The sequence below is a fragment of the Meriones unguiculatus genome, chromosome 4 (assembly GCF_030254825.1).
Source record: "Meriones unguiculatus strain TT.TT164.6M chromosome 4, Bangor_MerUng_6.1, whole genome shotgun sequence".
Classification (NCBI taxonomy): Eukaryota; Metazoa; Chordata; class Mammalia; order Rodentia; family Muridae; genus Meriones; species Meriones unguiculatus.
The window spans coordinates 6,307,915-6,326,053 of NC_083352.1; the positions used below are offsets into that span (position 1 = coordinate 6,307,915).

The 18,139-nt window shown below is 48.4% G+C and overlaps 1 protein-coding gene across 1 annotated transcript in view; it reads right to left on the reverse strand.

Moving 5' to 3' along the window:
• Col4a1 (collagen type IV alpha 1 chain) overlaps positions 1-18,139 on the reverse strand; it is a 110,913-nt gene that overhangs the window by 40,978 nt on the left and 51,796 nt on the right. Inside the window, exons 3-11 of the mRNA XM_021637533.2 lie at positions 4,015-4,104; positions 3,873-3,917; positions 2,946-2,990; positions 2,795-2,857; positions 2,279-2,332; positions 2,125-2,151; positions 1,561-1,644; positions 1,413-1,475; positions 24-59 (exon numbers count right to left, since the gene is read on the reverse strand). Of these exons, the coding sequence (XP_021493208.1) occupies positions 24-59; positions 1,413-1,475; positions 1,561-1,644; positions 2,125-2,151; positions 2,279-2,332; positions 2,795-2,857; positions 2,946-2,990; positions 3,873-3,917; positions 4,015-4,104 (507 nt within the window). The remainder of the gene's footprint in view (positions 1-23; positions 60-1,412; positions 1,476-1,560; positions 1,645-2,124; positions 2,152-2,278; positions 2,333-2,794; positions 2,858-2,945; positions 2,991-3,872; positions 3,918-4,014; positions 4,105-18,139) is intronic.

Below are 18,139 nucleotides of genomic sequence, written 5' to 3' on the forward strand. Positions count from 1 at the left end.
AGTCAATGAAAAAAAATCTCTACCTTTTCTCCAGGTGGGCCAGGAGGGCCTGGAGGACCCTGTAAGAGAGGTCATTTTAATTAAATAATGTTCAAAACCAGCCGTGCTCTGGAAGGTCACATGCGCACACACACACACACACACACACACGAGCTGGTGGCACTACTGAGGTGACTGTAGCACGAGGACGCTTAGCCGCTGATGAGCTCTTGCGGGGTGGGAGGCAGGCTTGGAGGGCATGAGTCACTAGGGCTGTTGCTTTGTCCCCACCACACTTGCCCTCTTCCTCTTCAACTATCTATATCTCTGGTTCCCCACCACAATGTTCTGTGCTCCCCAGAGGTTCAGAAGCCACAGACCCTAGGCCATGTGAGTCAAATCCTCTGAAACCATGAACCGAAATGAGTCTTTGCTCCTTGGAAACCGTTTCCGTCGCCTTGTCCTAGCAGAGGAACAACTGACTCACGGTCCTCTGTACTCTGTTGTTGGCAGGGTGGTGTCTATACACAGACCTACGGAAGCTGTGCCAACAGCCAGCTAGGGGGCACAATCATTATGAGGAGAGGAAGAAATCCCTCAGAGGCTGAGGACTGCCCCTTGGGTGCCAAAGGCCTGAGGTACCAGCCTGTCCTCCAGCCTGGAGTGGCCACATGGGGTAGCAGTGGTCCACTTTACAGACAGCATCTGCCTTAGAAAATGATTCTTCCAGGGAGTAGACCGTGGTGACACCAAAAAGGTGGTCCCACATTTGCAAGAAAATTTCAGAGTATCACAACCATATTTTTTAAAAAGAAAAGCCAACTTTTCCGTAATATAAAAGCAAGCCCATTTGGGCCATAGGAAGGCAAGTGGATTCTACTTACACATGTGAAGAAAAACAATGTAAAAAGAAAAAGATTAAAGTATAAGGCCGAGGCTCTCTGACAGGAAACTCGGTCAGGCTATGTACAGACCACTGACTCAAGCAGCTCTGTCCAACCTTGCACACTTGATTCTTAGTAAATATGTCTTTTAACACTAACTTTTCTGTGCTGTCAAAATGAGGGGTGAGGAAAAATCCTTCTCCTTCTGCAAAGACTGTCAACTGTATAGAGGCCAAGGGTAGAGCTTCCTCTCCAATGCCACCTCGGGCTCCTAACTGACCCTTAAATTCCAATATGCCTCTGCCTCTGCAGCCCCTGCACATAGGGCAGAGCCCACCCTGGTGACCTCCAGCCTGTCCTCCTCAGTGCCGGGACAGACACACAGACGGGTGATGACCCAGGATGGCTTGAGGGTTCATAGTATATTTAGCCATTTTTCCCACAGCTCTGGGAACGGAGGGCTGGAGGTGTCAGCCACAAGGGCGTGATTCTCAGCCTGCTCCAATTCATTCCACACCCCTTCTCCAAGGGACACTCCTCAAAACCTACCGGTGGCCCAGTAAATCCCGGAGGACCGACAGGTCCCTGGAGTCCCGGCAATCCTGGTGAGCCCTGCAGTTGGATCAGAAGAGAAAGGGTTACAATGCTGCAGTCCAGCCAGGCGGTCACTCAGCGTGAGCAACAGTCAGCGGCTTACCGGTGCCCCAGGGATGCCAGGAAATCCTCTCTCCCCCTTCAACAGTGTGCCAGGAACGTGGCCGAGAATCTCTCCAGGGTCTCCCTAGAGGACAGAAAAAGAAGAGAAGTTGCAAGTGCTGATAGACATGTAGAGAAACTTGGAACCCTCTCAATACTGCGGTGACTAGCTCCAGGCTGGGACTTAGACCTGGGGCGTTGGGGGCACAGGACAGTTTTGAAGGTTGTTCCTCAGGCACCATCTAACTTGGGTTTTGTTTGTTTGGGGTTTTTGGTTTTTCCTTCTTTCTTCCACTGGCCCAGAGCTCAACAAGTGGACCAGGCTGGCTAGCCAATGATTCGCCCCAGTGGTCTACACCAGAACCACACCCTGAACCCCTCACATGGCTCCAGCATCCCACAGTAGGAGATGAACACATGAGGCTCTGAAGCCTACATCACTCTGTGTGGTTCACACACCCTTTTTTTTATAACAGAGCTTGGGACATTTGTTTTGAGTGTTTCCAATTGATTTCTTATGAGTAACCCAGGGAATTGAAACAAAATTCAATTAAATTAAATATACCTTCATTCCTGGTAACCCCGGTGGTCCCTAGAAAAGAAGTTTAGCTGTAAGTTTTGTTTGTCCAAAAATATTGGCATCAGTAAAATATAAGAACCAAAATAAATGAGAGGAAGCGTAACCAAAGAAAGTCTGATTTGAATGATTGTATACTCACAGGATTTCCGCTGAATCCAGGCAAGCCGGGAGGACCGAGTGGCCCTCTCTCTCCCTGGGAGAGATGGAAAATGTCACACACAGATGCACACCCCAACACCTCACAACAGATACCACTGTCCCTCTTTTCAGAGAAACTGTATTGGTGGCAGCACGCACGGTCTGCTGCAAGTGAGACACTGGGTGCCACTTCATGGAGGGAGCACCATGCTCCCCATGCAGGGAGCACCGCATTCTCCAGCAAGATTAACAGAGATAAGGACTCAGAGGATCAGGTCCTGGTTTGATTTAGCAATTGGCTCGAGGTAAAAATCTTTAATAAAAAGAACCATTTTAGGCTAAAGCATACAACTAGAAAGGAACTGTTATCTTTCCCATATATTAAATATGGAAAAACTGCATTTTTCCCATCAAAGAAAGAAAGCTTCAGATAAGGAACTTCACAGTGACTGCACCCGATGCTCCCATGCAAAGCCACAAGCATGTGCACAAGGGAGTGTCTCGACTCTAAGCTTACCTTTGTACCGTTGCATCCTGGGATACCTGGGGGACCTGGAGGGCCATCTTGGCCAGGAATACCCTGCAATCAATCAAATGAGGAAGTCAGCAGGAAGTCACCAGGCGGCAGGATGCTTCATGAAATCGGTGTGTACATTTTGTATACATACAGGAAGTCCAGGATTCCCAGGGTAGCCAGCTGCTCCAGGGGGTCCCTGCAAAGACAGAATGACAGCCTTTCAGCCAACTAGAGGGAGGCCTTATTTCCCTCTTCACATCCTCCCCATTCAAGGAGCTTAGAACATGAGCACTGAGCAGAGAGCACTCTGGGAAGGAAGTACTGAGACTCCACACAAGATGCAAAGACGCAGGCCTGTAGAATTTTTTTTCCAAAGCTCATTGTTTCTTGCCTCTAAAAATCAAGGCTGTGAATACCCAAAAATAGCATTGTACTCATTGAATCTCTTGTGGTATCTGAGTTAAAATTAATGTTTAATTCACATTAAAATCATAAACACTTAGGAAGAAGTGTTTGAGGGTAAACTCAAATGTATTTGTCACAAAAGCCTTATCTTCTAATTCCTAAATGATCAAGTATGATCAACTGTCCCCAGAGAGTGATGACGTTCCCCTCTCTGCCCCAGGAGCCCACTGACACCAGTATCCACTTCCTTTTTCACTACGTCACCACAGCCAAGCATTGTATGACACTGGCCTGCACGTCTGTGTTCCGAGCTCCAGAGGAGCCCAGCTTAGAAACGATGAAGTAGAGAAAGCAAAGAGATTGGCTCTGAAAATGCCTCTTCACATTCAATGATGTTTTCTTCCTCTACTGACTTGGGACAGGTAATTATCTACCTCCTCTTCCAAATTTTAATATCCCTTGAAGAAGAATAAGCAGAAGCAGGCAAACTCATACAGCAAAGGAGTCCTGCTTGCACACGCAGCCCCCAGGTAAGAAGGGTGATGGCCCACGACAGTGGGAGAGGCAGAAGGGAGGGCACAGAAAAAAAAAAGAAAAGGCGTCCCTGGGGTGAAGGATGCGCTGGCTCTAGATGCCTCAGTGCTCAGCCAGGGTCACCAGCCCCTGTACTCACCCTTGTCCCTTTCGTGCCTGGAAGTCCAGGTTCTCCAGCGTCACCCTATAATGAACAGAGATGCCATGAGGATGGCTCAGGCCGCTGTCCCGTGACTGGAGCCACCTGCAGTGCACTCCTCCTCCAGCCCAGTCAAGCTCACCTTCTGTCCTGGTGGTCCATGTGGCCCCTCGGGTCCTTGCATCCCAGGAAACCCAATGACACCTTGTAACCCTGGAAAGCCTCTTTCTCCCTGCAGGAAAGCACACAGTCAGAGAAGGGAGGGCGAAAGGATCAGTCAACGGTGATGCGTGCTTTACCAAAGCTCCAGTAAAGTGGTCCTCCTGGCTGTGCCTGCAAGGTGCTACTCCAAGCATGGCATCTGCGTGGGTGGGCAGAGTAAGGGAGGCCTGCCTCCCGGTGACGTTGTTTGAACATCAGCCAGCAGAGGCCCTGATGGAACCACTACAGAGCAGAGGGCAATCCTGGCTGCCTTCTGGGCTGACACGGATCTTCTTCTGTCCTCCACATCACACATTCAGGTCTTCAGCCTCACAGACTTTGTTGGCCATCCAGGTCTTCGGGCTTGCAGCTTCAGAAGGAGCTATACCACTGGGCTCCTTAAGCCGCCGACTTTCAGGAGACACGTGGTATGTCTCCTCAGCCGCCCAGTCACAGGACTCAATTTTACCAACAAATCTCTTCTCACCTACCTACCAATCCATCCACACACCCACCCATCCATCCATGACCCCGCGCCCCCTACCGACTCACCCACCTGTCCGTACCTCCCCTTCTGTATCCATCCACTCACCTGTCTGCCCACCTCTCCACCACACATCCATCCCCTCATCATCCATCTGCACACATAGCCAACATGCCATCTGTCTTCCCATCCACCTACTTATTCCTCCGTCTTCCCATCCACCCACCCATCTACCCACCGATCTGCTCATCCTCTTGGCTGCTTTGCCAAAGGAAAGGGACCAAAGCATAAGCCTTCCTAAGCCCCACGCAGCACCATAAGCATACACAGTGGATGTCTGAGAATGGATGATGGAGCCTTCTCCAGGCGCTCATATTAGCTCTTAATATTTAACACCTGAAGGGCTATATAATGTGTACAGTCTGTGAAGTAAAACATACTTGAGGTTTTTTCCCATGAGTTGATTATAATCTCACCCAGTTATGCACCTGTTTGTTCCCAACAGCTGGCTCGTCGTAACGCTATGACCAGCCCCTCAGTGTCAGGTCCCTGGGGGGGCTGACAAGCAGACTCAAAGTCCTGATCTCAGCACACAAACGACCAGGAGCCTGATGATGGGCTTGGATCATTGTCCTTTTCAAAAGTGATTTTTTTTTTCAAAGAAAAGATCAACGTTTACTGGTAGCTTCTGTCCCTAACCAGAACACAATTAAAAAAAAAAAAAAAGAAATATCATTCATGGTATAAATGTTTAACAAGGGCAGCAATACACAGGGAAAGAAAAAAGAACCCTGGAGGTGGGGGAGGGAAAAAGCACAATTTTGGACCTTAGGCTGATCTTACAAAAATGAATGCGAAGTAACTGCAGGCAGAGACAAAGGAATCAGAAGACTAGGGAACTCGGCAGGAGAGAGGCTGAGGGGTGCAGGCTGGATGCCACACTATGTGGTCAAGACCAAACTGGAACCTGGCGAGGAGACACCAACCTTTAAACCTGGAAATGTGTATTCTGCAGCAGGAGGGAGCTAAGGGTCTGATGGAGTGAGGTTTTAGAGATTGCCATATTTAGATTACCAATAAAAAAATATGAACACATTTTCTCTTTACTGTAGGTAGCCTGTTAGAGCCGACGTCAAAGCATAAGTCACTTGGGAGCTGGCCAGCAGGACCACTTAAGGCTCAAGGCTTTTCTCTCAGCTTCATTAGTGCCAAGTAAAAGGAAACTGACCTAGTGTGCGTTACCCATCATGACTATTTAAGCCCCCCGCCCCAGCAGCATCTCACACCACGAGTTACTTAAAACGCTACCATCATCAAAATGAGACAAGGGGGCACTTTCAGAGCCACGCTTCCCTCCAGGCTGTTCCACTGGTCCCGCAGTGCGGTGTCTCAGGGATCCTCTGAGTCTCTATAAACGCGGGAGTATGGTGGCGGCCACAGGCGTGGGAACAACTTGGAGCTCAAGTCAGAAGTGTGGAGATTGCATGTGAATAGACACGGGGCAATGCTTCCGACTGCAAGAGGACAGGGGCAGAGCACATTCCTATGCTTGAAGCACCCCTGGGCCGTCAGCAACAAACCTACTAGAAGGAGCCAAACCCAAGCACGCCGTGGGACCCTGAATGAAGTTTGGCATGAATGCGGGATCCTTCTCCCAGATGCCTAGTGGGTGTTGAGGATCGAGACCCCGGCACGTCTCGTCCACACACAGAGTGAGGCAGACACATCCACCCTTAGACTGTCGAGATGGTGGCAACCTCAGGAAACGGTAAAGGCAAAAACGCTGGCACACGGGGTCGCCAGACTGCAGCCCCCAGTTTTCAGATTAGAAAAATGCCTCTCAGAATAGAATATGACCAAACTGCGGACAGCTGGCCCCCGGATAATAAAATAAATACATAAAATAAAAATTGAATTGAATATCCTCATCTAACCCAGCTTGAGCCAGGGAGGAAATGAGGAGGCTGGGCAGCAGAGGGCTTTCTAGCATGTCTGCAGAGTATTTTTAGTACCTAATTGATACTGGCAGTATCTCCAGAAGACCAGCAGAGATAAGATTTTTTTATTTCTCATTTTAATCATGGAGTGAGTGTGGCGGGGACGAGAGCCAAGATGAACTGATTCCTACCAGATTTTTCCCTGAGTCAGCTCTGACCCAGAATTAGAAACCAAGTCGGCCCACCCCAGGGCCCTTCCTTATCTGGGTCACTAGAGCAGGCTGGTTCCCAGCAGCGCGTTAAACAAGTCCACAGCACGACGTCAGCCAGGGAAACAGATTCTATGTTCACGTCGGGAAGGTTCGACACCCATCCTGGACCGACTGGTCACACGTCACACATGACCCCTCACGCTCCCGGGAACAGGAAACAGAACTCTGGATTCCCAGACCGGCCTTCACCACAAGAACACATTCTTCCCAAATGTCACTAGAGGGCTTAAGCAACCGCATCTCCCAAGAGCTCTGCAATCAAGTAACTACGAAGGAAATGACCCTTCCCTTTACAAGCTTTTTGCTAGTCCCCATTTTTTAATTTTCCTATGTTTTTCTGGTAGAAACTGCACAATCATAACTGGATCCCCAGTGTCCGCTCTAAGATTACTGGGAGGACAACAGCAGAAGGGACAGAAGGAACAAGCGTCCTGCGGTTACACAAGGAGTTAGCACAGGGTGCACACAGCACTGGGACAGAGCGGCTCCATCCTGCTTTGCACTTTTCCACTGGATGAGAGAAAGAGCGGAGAGCCAGGCATGCCTGCAAAGGCCAGGAGTTTCCAAGCCAGATGCTGCAGCTGCAGCGGGCAGTATTCCAGCTGTGACCACCCTTAAGCTCAAGGCCAAATGCAGAGTGGGGGAGGAACAGCTCCTCTGTCTTCCAGTTCCCACAATGCACTGCAGACGAAGCCAAAGGACAGGGTGGCCCCGGTTCATCCCAGGCACAAGTGACCACCACCACCGAGGCTCATCGCCACAACAGTGAGCAACACTGAGGGCAAGGGCCTGAGGGTACAGCTCAGGAACAGAGCACGTGATCCCTGGGTTCTGATCCCAGCACCGGAGGGCGAATGAGAGCCATAAAGACAAGCTTGTAAAACGCCACACAGAAAGCTTTGATGGGACTTCATTCTTACAAGCAATGAAGTACGAGAGAGAGAATGGGTAGGTTCTCAGCAGCGAAACATGATCTTACCTGGGTGACACTCAAAGGCAGACATTAAATTATCCCACAGTTCCTAATAAGTATGTGCCAATAGTGTGCATCAATTTAAAAGAACTCATCATCTCTAGCCCCCAAAATCATTTTAACTATATATGGACTACTAAAATTCAATCTGTATCTACCTGTCTATCTATCATCTATTTCTATCATATATATGTATGTATATGTGTATATATATATATAAAGACTGTATACAAGGAACACAACTGTGGCTATGTTCTCCAGTAAAACTCAGAACAGAATGCCATTGTTTACAAAGACGAAAGAAGGCAGTGGGCAGAGTCGTCTAGGGGCTGATAGCCGACCCAAAGTAGGCTTGAAATAGAGCTTCACGCTGGAGAAAGTTAAAATGTTTGCCTACTATATTAACTACTGAAAGCACATAAAGATCCTGAAAGCTGTGGAAAAAGAGGGTTCCTTTGCAATACCCAATCACGTCCCTGCCTCTCACAACACTATAAAAAGGGCTTAAGGTTCAGCTCTCTCGGTCTCAGCCAGAAAGCCTAATGGGAAGAACCTGGAGCGTGTGAGGCTGAAATGGCGGGGATTTCCAAATTCAAGGGATAATTACCAACCACAACAAAACTAAAGTGAGCACAAAACGAATCTACACTATGCTGTCACCAAAAATCCTTCTATCAAAACAATCATGATGGCCAGGAATGGTGTCTCTGGAGTCCTAGCAGGTGGGAAGCTGAGGCAGGGGGATTGATGCAAACTTGAGGCTAGCCTGGGCTACGTAATGAATTTACCCTGAGAGAAAAGTTAAAACTATGTCCCTATAATATTTATCTAAGGGGCTGGAGAGATAGCACAGTGGTTAAGAGCACAGGCTGCCCTTGCAGAGGGTTCCCAGTGCGAGCACCAACATGGCGGCTCGCAACCAGCTGTAACTTAAATTTCAGGAGATTAGATGTCCTCTTCTGGCCTCTGTGGGCCCTGGGCATGCATACAAGGCACATACATATATGCAGGCAAAACACACTTATACATAAAGTAAAACTAAATAAATATCATTTTTAAATGTAGCATATATAAAATAGAATTTAAATGGATAAGTTGTGAGTGTTTCATAGCCAACATGGAACCCCTGTTTCAATCAAGCTTTAAATGTTTTCCCCCCACATTTTAAACACTAGGACCATAGATCTTCAAGGAAACCACAACACATGCAAAAATGTTTGCTCACACCTGGAGGAGCAGGCTCTCCACGCTCTCCATGGGCTTTCACTGAAAACACAGGGAATTGGGTGATCGGCGTGGGTTAAAGGGCGCAAGTCACCCTCTCCATCTTTGAAGGAGTTATTCAGTTAGTGTTTGCCACTAGAGACAGGTTTGTGAAGTAGCCAGTAGCACAGTGCACCCCATGTCAGGGGCAAGCACATGAACACACCCTGTAGTCTTTAGCTCTTGGAGAACCCTGGGTAGAATACAGCCCAGCTCCTTGGCACACTGAAGCCCCATTAGCGCCTGGCTGATGCCTCTGCCCTCAGCGAAACAGCAACAGGAAAATCTCTATCCTGGACGTGATCCTGAGCCAGCTGTGTCCTTCTGTCATCTGGCACTCTCAATGTCACTTTCCAAGCAAGGCTGAACAGAACTGAGAGATAAAAAGCCGTGCATTTTTGCCCATAGCTCCAGTGTACGTGGTTACTGAGAAGCAATTTGGGATGTTGGGCCATGGTCAATAGGGGGACCACAATCAGTGGGGGACCATGGTCAACAGGGGACCATGGCACGTAGCCAAAATTCCACAAGTTCAATCCCATGAGCCTAGCCAAGCAGGCATCTGCAGGACCGTATCCGGAATGTGATACTGCTGGGAAAGTTGTAGGCAGGCTGCAATCTGTGTCACCAGGTCACGGAGAGCTCCTGTGACAGGGCCCCGCTGGGAGCTCCCTGCATGCCTTGGGCTCAACACTGCACTGGAGAGGGGACAGGACACACACAGCTGAAACAAAGGAAGGGCTTCTTCACTCGGGGGAGCCCTTCAGCCCTGTTTCCAATGCTCTCCATGGACTTCTCAATGGATTAAATATAGCACAGGAGATGGTTTCACTAAACTGCAGTGTCAGTTCTACCATTCCAAGCTCACACATTCCAACATGACCCTCAGCTCTGCAACAAGTTAGCTGTGGGGCTCAGTGAAGCAAGGGGTGGAGAGGAGACATGGTGAGTACCCCGTTAACAAACAGCTACAAAAAGGAAAAACTGCAGAAAGTTTAGTATATAAAAAAATCCTATTTTCTTCATCATCGTTTGAGAAAAAAAAAAAAAACACAAATCCTTTCTGAAGAACTATCACTCACTCAACACAAGCATCACCAAGGAAAGGAAATACCCTCTTATCACAGACAGTCAAGACTTTCCCATGAAGCCACCCAGCAGCAAATTGACCGTGTAACCTTGCTGATGGAGGGAAAGCAGCAGCAGAATGGAACACTGGCAAATCACTGGCAGGAAAAGGATTTCCAAGTCCTCCGTGAAGATGTACACCTCTCCCACTAGCTGGAGAACCTCTGTAGTGCCTCTCATAGCTTCTAAGTCCCTCCCTGGAGCATGCCAGATGCCATGTTAGCAAATAAGACCTATGCTGGCCTGTCTCCATGCTCACCAGTTGCTGTGGGCTCTTTCCCGCCTGTCCTTGACCTTCAGCCAGAAGCTCATAAACACCAGAGGCGGTTGTATGCCTGCAGAGTCTCTTTGCTCGGCCTCAGGATCTGAGCTACACTCTGGCTGTAAGCTCCTCTTTGCCATGCCTTTCAATAGGTGCCAGAGGCCTTTCACCCCATCCCCAGGTGACTCCAGGAAGCTCCACCTACAGGGGAGTGCCATCCAGCCCTTAGACACACAAGAGGGATCCCAGCCAGATGTCCCCTCCCTGGAAAACAGGAGATCTGGGTCTTTCGTGGGCATCTGGTCCTCTGTGGCTCTCAGTCTGGCCACCAGAGGGAGCGCTGAGCCTACACGTCTTCAGTAGAGGCTCCAGGCTGTGAACCCGCAGGAGTGCAACAAATGTTGGATGCAGTGGTAAGACCTGAAAGCCCTGTACTCAGAAAGCAGAGGCAACAGAACGGGGAGTTCAAGGTCAGCCCGGGCTACACAGGAGCCTGTCTCACCTCCGCACCAATGTCTGCGTGCCATATGTGTGTGCGCATTCAAATGCGCACAACATAGAGAGATGAGCTTGTCAAAGGCCTAAGAGACAGAATCGCCTAGGAAAAACTTTAAGTGGAAGTGAAAAGTATGAAATTACGGATGAAACGGACAGCCTAAATACTGGGACTATGAAGTGACAAGCACTATGACTGCAGAAACGACATGAACTAATGATGTCTCCTGGTTTTATTAGGAAATACCAACTGCATTGAACGAAGACATCCATTCCCAGTACCCATCCTTCTTCCCCTCCCTCCTGCTGGTCCCTTTCATGGGTATTTTTCAGTTTGGCTTTTGTAACAACTTTGTAAACTGAGAAGATCCAGCTTGTTAAATGACTACATGCAAATAGCGCATGACACAGAAGGAAACTAAATCCTACAAACAGGTACAGAGCGAACAGCAGGAGCTCTTGGGTCCTCGATGGCAGCCCACCACCCGGCCAACAAAACATGCTCAAAGGTTTGCCTTCGGCTTCCTTCCTCGGGTCATAAAAAACGTATGCCTTACGGTAATTTCATCCATTCTCCGTGTTTGCCAGTGAAGTGTGTCTGGGTGGGGTGGGGAGAACCATCCAATTTTCAGGAGCTTCCAAAGAGATGGCAGCAAGAGCTGTCTTGCTAAAAACTAATCAGCATGAGCACTCGGGAAGCTTAGAGTCACTAACACACGTTACCATCTGCTTTTCCCCTACAGACTTAAACATGCAGCCCAGGCACAGAGCTTCACACCCAGCACTCAAGGTAACAGAACTGCTATGAGTTCAAGGCCAGCCTGAGCCACACAATGGGTGCAGCCCAACCCAAGCTATGGAGTGTTGGGGGGAATCAAAAGAATGAATGAGGGAATCGTAACTGATCATAGATATGTGTGTACACACACACACATTCTTTTAAAGCAGAAAAACATCAGACAGGTGCTGAATGGCAGATTGGGAGCTTTCCTACCGTGCCCTTGTAGGGTTGTGTATGTTAGGCATAACAGCAAGTCAGGGATGAATCAGGTCACTGGGGCCAACAGAAGTTAGGGGGAAGAGGCTTTATCTAACATGCGCAGAACTGAACAAGGCCCACGGGTAACAAAGAATCTCCAAAATAAGCAGTGGCTGTGCTCTCCTTGCTTTGCTTGTCTTGATTTGTAGAAGCCGTCCAGAGCTCTCCACCTGGCACACAGCCCCCTGCTGGGTCTTTCAGGTGGGCAGGGAATAGCACCACATTCCCTGCACACAGGAGGTCACTGTGGGGGTGCCAGGCCACACAACAAGGAGTCACCCTCAGGGCAGGCAGCAAAGTGGTACTGCAGGGTACTGGGGTGACACAGTGAATGTCTCCCTACCCTTAGTCTGGGACACTTAAACATCCCAGCTCTGTGACTTGGCCTATTGGAGTCTTTTTGTTGCTGACCCACAGGATACTTTTTTTTCAATGGAGGCTGTCCTTGAGGGCAAGGTAGACTTCCTCCTGAACTGGGCAACATGAGATGGTGCTCCTGGGGGCTGCTCAGAACTGTCAAAATGTCACATTCTACTGGCAATATGGCTACCTCTCCTTTTCCAAGTTCAACGAAAATGATGAAAATTCCGTGCTCTGGCCTAACGGGGAACTTAGGGAAGGGCTGAGACTTTAAGAACACAGATAGTGGATAACAGACTTCACAGGGGTTAGCTCTTTTCTGAGTTCAGAGGAAAATAAATAAATCTGTCTGTCCATAAAGATAAGTTTGATTATTGTCTTCTTTATCTCTGAACCAACAGTTTAAAGAGCTCTGCATTAACAGGAAGTTGGAAAAAATGCTCCTCTGTTCCTAAGTAGGGTGAAGACGTTGTTAACATGAGAGTGTGTGTGGGTGTGACGGGGTCTTAGAACAAAACTAGGACATATAAATGTCAGGAAATGCCACAGTCTGGCCATGGACATTTTTTTGTCTGTGGTAACAAAAAAAAAAAAAAAAACATGAACAATACAAATGAAATACCCTGACAAGCCAGGCTTGGTCCACACATCCCTCAACCTAGCACTGAGAATGGAGGCAGAGAATCCGGAGTTCAAGGATACAGGAAACTCTGTTTCAAAAAGAAAAGGGTAAGGAGGGAAGAAGAGGAGGAGGGCAGGAGGGGGAGGAAAGGAGAGGCAAGGAGACCCTGGGAGTAACACCTATAACTAACAATAGAAAAGCATAAGACAGTTTTGGGACTTAAACATGAGGAAATTTGCTAGATACCCTCAGAAGTAAATTAGGATGTATGAAATGTTTACTAGAAAAACAAGAAAACAAATAAAGCAAAAGATGCAGGTTAACATCTTAGCATTTCAACCTGGACTGCTCTAGTGACCAGTCCCAGGGGAAGAATTGCCTTGTTTCCCCTTCATTACTTGCTCTGATGGGGAAAGAATTCAACCAGGAACCAGAAGATTCTGGCCTTGGCTCCAACACCAACCATTTGGATTCTCTTTAAATCAGTTTTCCCGAGGGTAACTAGACAGCAGTTTTCCAAGAGTCAAATTTGATCAAGCATTCAGTTACTTCCTGTTTGTAGGGTCACACACCAACGCATTCTCTAGTGAGGTCCCAGGACTAGTGTCCCAGCCCACACATATCTGATGATAGCAATGTTTGGTGTCCATTGTTAGCCTTTCTCCATCACCACGTTATCAGCCAACTAACAGCACTGGGCCCTGGGACACAGAGTGCTTTCAAATTCCACTAAGCACACCCCGAAACATAAAGGGCTTCTCCGAGGGAATGAAAATCAGAGCAGTTGCTTCTCCTTAATACAGGGTAGCCTTGGCTGAGCTCGGAACCTTGGAAGCCACCATCAAATGAACCTGAGCCAGCACACAAAGGGATTCTAGTCCATCACAGCTCCTTCAAAACACAACCACCCAAACAAAGAAATGAAGCAAGAAGCTGAGCTTCTGTATCACTTTCCTTGGGCTCAAAAACTCTTGGTTTAAGCGTCAGAGCAGAAGGAAGGGGACATACAGGTGCAGAACAACTCAGTGGGGAAGGACCTCAGCACTGGAAAGAAAATGGTTTCCTCAGCTGGTCATTTCAGTGCATTTCAAAATTGACACACATATATATAGAAGCTGAAGCAAGGAACACTTGAAGCCGGGCCGTGGTCCAATTTTTTAAATAATAATAACTTAAATTTAAACTCTTTATGCCATTTTTACTAGGCCTATTTTAGAGACTTTGTAAAGTCAGACAAAATTTATAATATCATTTCCTGCTTTTATGTTCATAATTACTTCATACTGATGGATTAAGTAATTAATGGCTAAGAACTAAGATGTGGAAACAAATTTCATTATGATTTGCTAATTATGAGGCAGTAACTCTCCCATAAAATAGATTATAGATGGTACAGTATAAAAACACAACATTTCCCCATGTGATTTGCTATTTTAACAAATAATAATAATAATAATAAGATTAGAGGGCAGATGACCTAGTGCATCTATGTTAGCGAGACAGGAAGGACAGGGACGGAGACAGCAGACGGCTGGGGGATGGCAGCACAGTGCCTCACTCCAAGGGCCCAAGGGCTGAAGCTCCCCTCACCTCCCAGGTATACAGTTGCTCACTGTGGCGATCCTAAGCTCACACATGGAATTTCAAACCAACAGAGGCCTGTCCAGCCTCCACGGTCTGCAGAGACCCCACGGCAACAGCAGGAAATGACAAGCTCGCCGCCCTGTTCTTGAATGGCTACTGTGTAAATTATGCGATCAACAGGTGCCTCACTGTGATAACTTCAGGAGTAAAATGCTGGACAGAGGACAAAGTGTCCTGTGCTTGTGCTCATCTGTCACTGCGCAAACAAATATCCTTAGACAGACAGACTTAACCTGTAACCGGGAGCATGCTGCTTGGAGCAACACAGGACATGCGTCGTAAGCTCTGAAACAGAAGCTGTCTAGAGCTCTAGAACCTGTCTAGCTGTCTCTCTATCTCTCTATCTCTCTCTCTATCCCTATCTCTATCTCTATCTCTATCCCTATCCCTATCTCTATCTCTATCTCTTTCTCTGTCTGTATCTATCTTTCTATCTTTCCCTACACTTTCTCTGTCTGGGACATTGAGAGAAATGTGCCCTAGAGAATGTTCATTCATGCACCATCCCAGGCTGGGGTAAACGAATGAAAGCTACACACTGGGCTGAGAACCCATGCCTTCATGGCTGCCATGGAAAGGGAAGCGCCCGTGCCCACTCCCGTGCTCATGAGCTAGAACCCACCCTCTTCTCTTCAATTCAGGCCCTTATCTAACAGTAAAATCAGAGAAACATCTGGCAAACTGCCTCTAGATGTGAGGCAACAATTAGAAAAGTCTTTGGAGGAAGTCAGGCTAGATTGAAACAGTTCCTTTGAATTTTAGCAGTCACTTCCCATGTCCAAAGATAAAATACTCAGGAGATTAAAAAAAAAAAAATGGAGAGCTAAATAGATTAGGAAGTAGAAGACAGGACGGACGTCGCTCCTGCCAGGCATCACTTGGACTGAAGAGAAGAAACCCAGATGGCACCAGTAGCTTGGGACATTTCTCTTCAGAGCTTGCAAAAGAAACAAGTGATGGAGGCACGGTGCTAACGACTGCTGAATCACAGGGCCCTTGTCCCAGAACACATCACTGGGAAAGCATCTGACCCTGAAGAAATGTCTTCTCATGAAGTCACCAACATGGCTGACCTCTGTCAGCTTCCCATCAGCTCAGACTCCTGCAAGCCACCACATTCCAGTTCTTGATGATAAGAGACTGGAGAGGCCTGTGCCGAACGAAGCCTTCTGTGACAGCGCCGGAAAACACCACGCCAGACAGGGGCGACCTTAGGGGTCAGATGTCTTTCCTGTGAGAGTCACCAGGACAGGCACTAGGTGGGGAGGCCCACACAACAGCTGTGTGAACAGCTGTCCTGCCCTGACCACCTGGGGGTGCAGGTGCGGGGAGGATGGACACATCCTCCACCCCAGGAAGACCTTGACCGGGATTGCAGGATTCAGGTGTTGAGTTCTAGTCCCCAGGTGTGAGGAAGGGGGAGGACTTTGGGAGGAGATGGCGTCTGGGAGGGGGGGAATCGACACGCTCAGAACCTGGGAAGCTCACTCCCACCCTGAGGACACACCGGAGGAACACCTGTCTGTGAGGAAGTGGGCCATTATCAGAGAAGGATCTCAGACTTCCTGCCTCCACAACTCTGCAAGTCACTAAGTTACAACAACATCCTCAACAGACTGAGACAAGGAAAATGACCCCGATATCACGAAGATGTCAGGGTCCCTGATCCCCCTTTCTGATATTCACATCCCAGAACTGACTCGTACTGCTGGCCACAGCTCTGGCGCCCTCACCCAGTTGGTGTTCACCCCCATTCTTCTACCCTCACCCACAGGTCAAGAACGAGGAAGGGACCCTGGAACACTGGGAAGTAGACCAGATGAACCTGTGCTGTGAGTAGGCAAAGGAGGGAGAGAACACTGGAAACGGACCAGTAACTCCGGGAGGAACAAGAGAGAATTTTATTAAAAAAAAAAAAAAAAAAAAAAAAGGTAAAGAGATGGTCTGGGGCCCAGGAACCAAGCCTGTAAAATTCTCCTCAGATCACTATCATCCCAGGCCTCAGCTGACAGCATCAAGCCTTGGAATCACCAGGCCCCCAAGTATGTTGCTCCTTAATAAGAGACAAGCAACTGAAAAATATCACTTTAACCTCAAGCAGAGGCTAGAATGTTGTGGTTAGCTTGGCTAGAAGTCCCCTCAGCTGAACATGGCTTCTGCCCTGGCAGATAAGATGCTCAGTTAACTACTCCTCTTTGTCTCTGGAAGAAGTCTGTGTCCCTAGTCTAAGGCAGGATGGTGAGGCCAGGAGGACTTCCTCCAGACTAGGGAAACACAGCCTGAACCAATCTGTTCCCAGCCCTGTGTGTGGTCTGGGAATGGACAGTGTGGACCTCTCCACCAAGGATTTCTGAGCAAGAGACCAAGCCCCTGGGGTTCCAAACCCTTATCAGCAGGAGACAGGGGAGCACCGCCCACATCACCCACAGGGATGAATCATGATCACTGTTGATTAGGCTCTTACAGGCAGCAGGAATGGATCTGGAGAAAATACCCCAGCATTCTGGAAAAGAACACTCTACGGATCTTCTTTTGACCCATAAAAACAAATGTCTGATTAGATGGGGGTGCCACAGCACAGTGGGACAAGACACTCCTGCCTCCACACAAGCACCCACACTGAAGATGTGCCCTTCTATGCTGAGGGCACACTTGGAGTGCCATGGGGAAGTGAGGTTCAGACGCCACTCAGTTTTACGCTGAGCACGCTGCTGTGTTAGGGGTGCATTGGTACATGCACCATAGCTTGCTACCATAGCGCCTGTCCTGTCAGTTTTGCAGTGAGACTGTGGCTGCTGCCTCCTCAGAGCCAAGTGTCATGCCCAGTTTAGAGCACTTGTGTACCATTGCCGCGCTGTGGCTCTTTCCACTGTGGCTGTATGGTTAGGGCTACCTGCCTGAGTAACCACTGCCAAAGGTTTCCAATGCCTTGGGATCACAGAGAGCCCACAGAGGGGAGAGGGAGTGAGGGCTGGAGTGCTCAGAAACCTCGGGGTTTCCTGTGGCCATGTAATTCCTTTGTCAATCTTCCAGAGGAAACCACTTCCAAGCCCATGCTGCAGGCAGGTAATCCTGGAATTCACGTCACTTCAAGAGCCATAAACCTCTCACCCAGAGCCATGAGCTGACTTCTAGGTGTGACATGTTTCAGCAGGACACTGGACAAACCTTCGTGAGCCCAGGAAATAGGTGGGACATTTCCAGCTAGTAGCCACTCCTGAAGGTATCCTTCCCGTACTAGCAGATGAGTCCATGAGCAGGGCTAAGAGGGGACTAACCCTACCGAGCAGCTTGATGCTTCAGTGAAGGCTTCTGAGCAGTGCTTTAGACATCAGCACCAAAACACTGCCACCTTCTCTCACGAGAACCTCGTGGAAAGAAATTGAGTTCATTGCATGTGAAGCCAAAGAAGCGTCATACCAGTGGCTCTCAACCTGTGCACCCTGACTTCTTTCGGGGTTGAACGACTTCCACAGGGATCACATATCACATATTTTGCATTATGATTCACAACAGTAGCAGAACTACAGCTATGAAACAGCAACAAAATAATTTTATTGTTGGGGGTCAGCACAACATGAGCAACT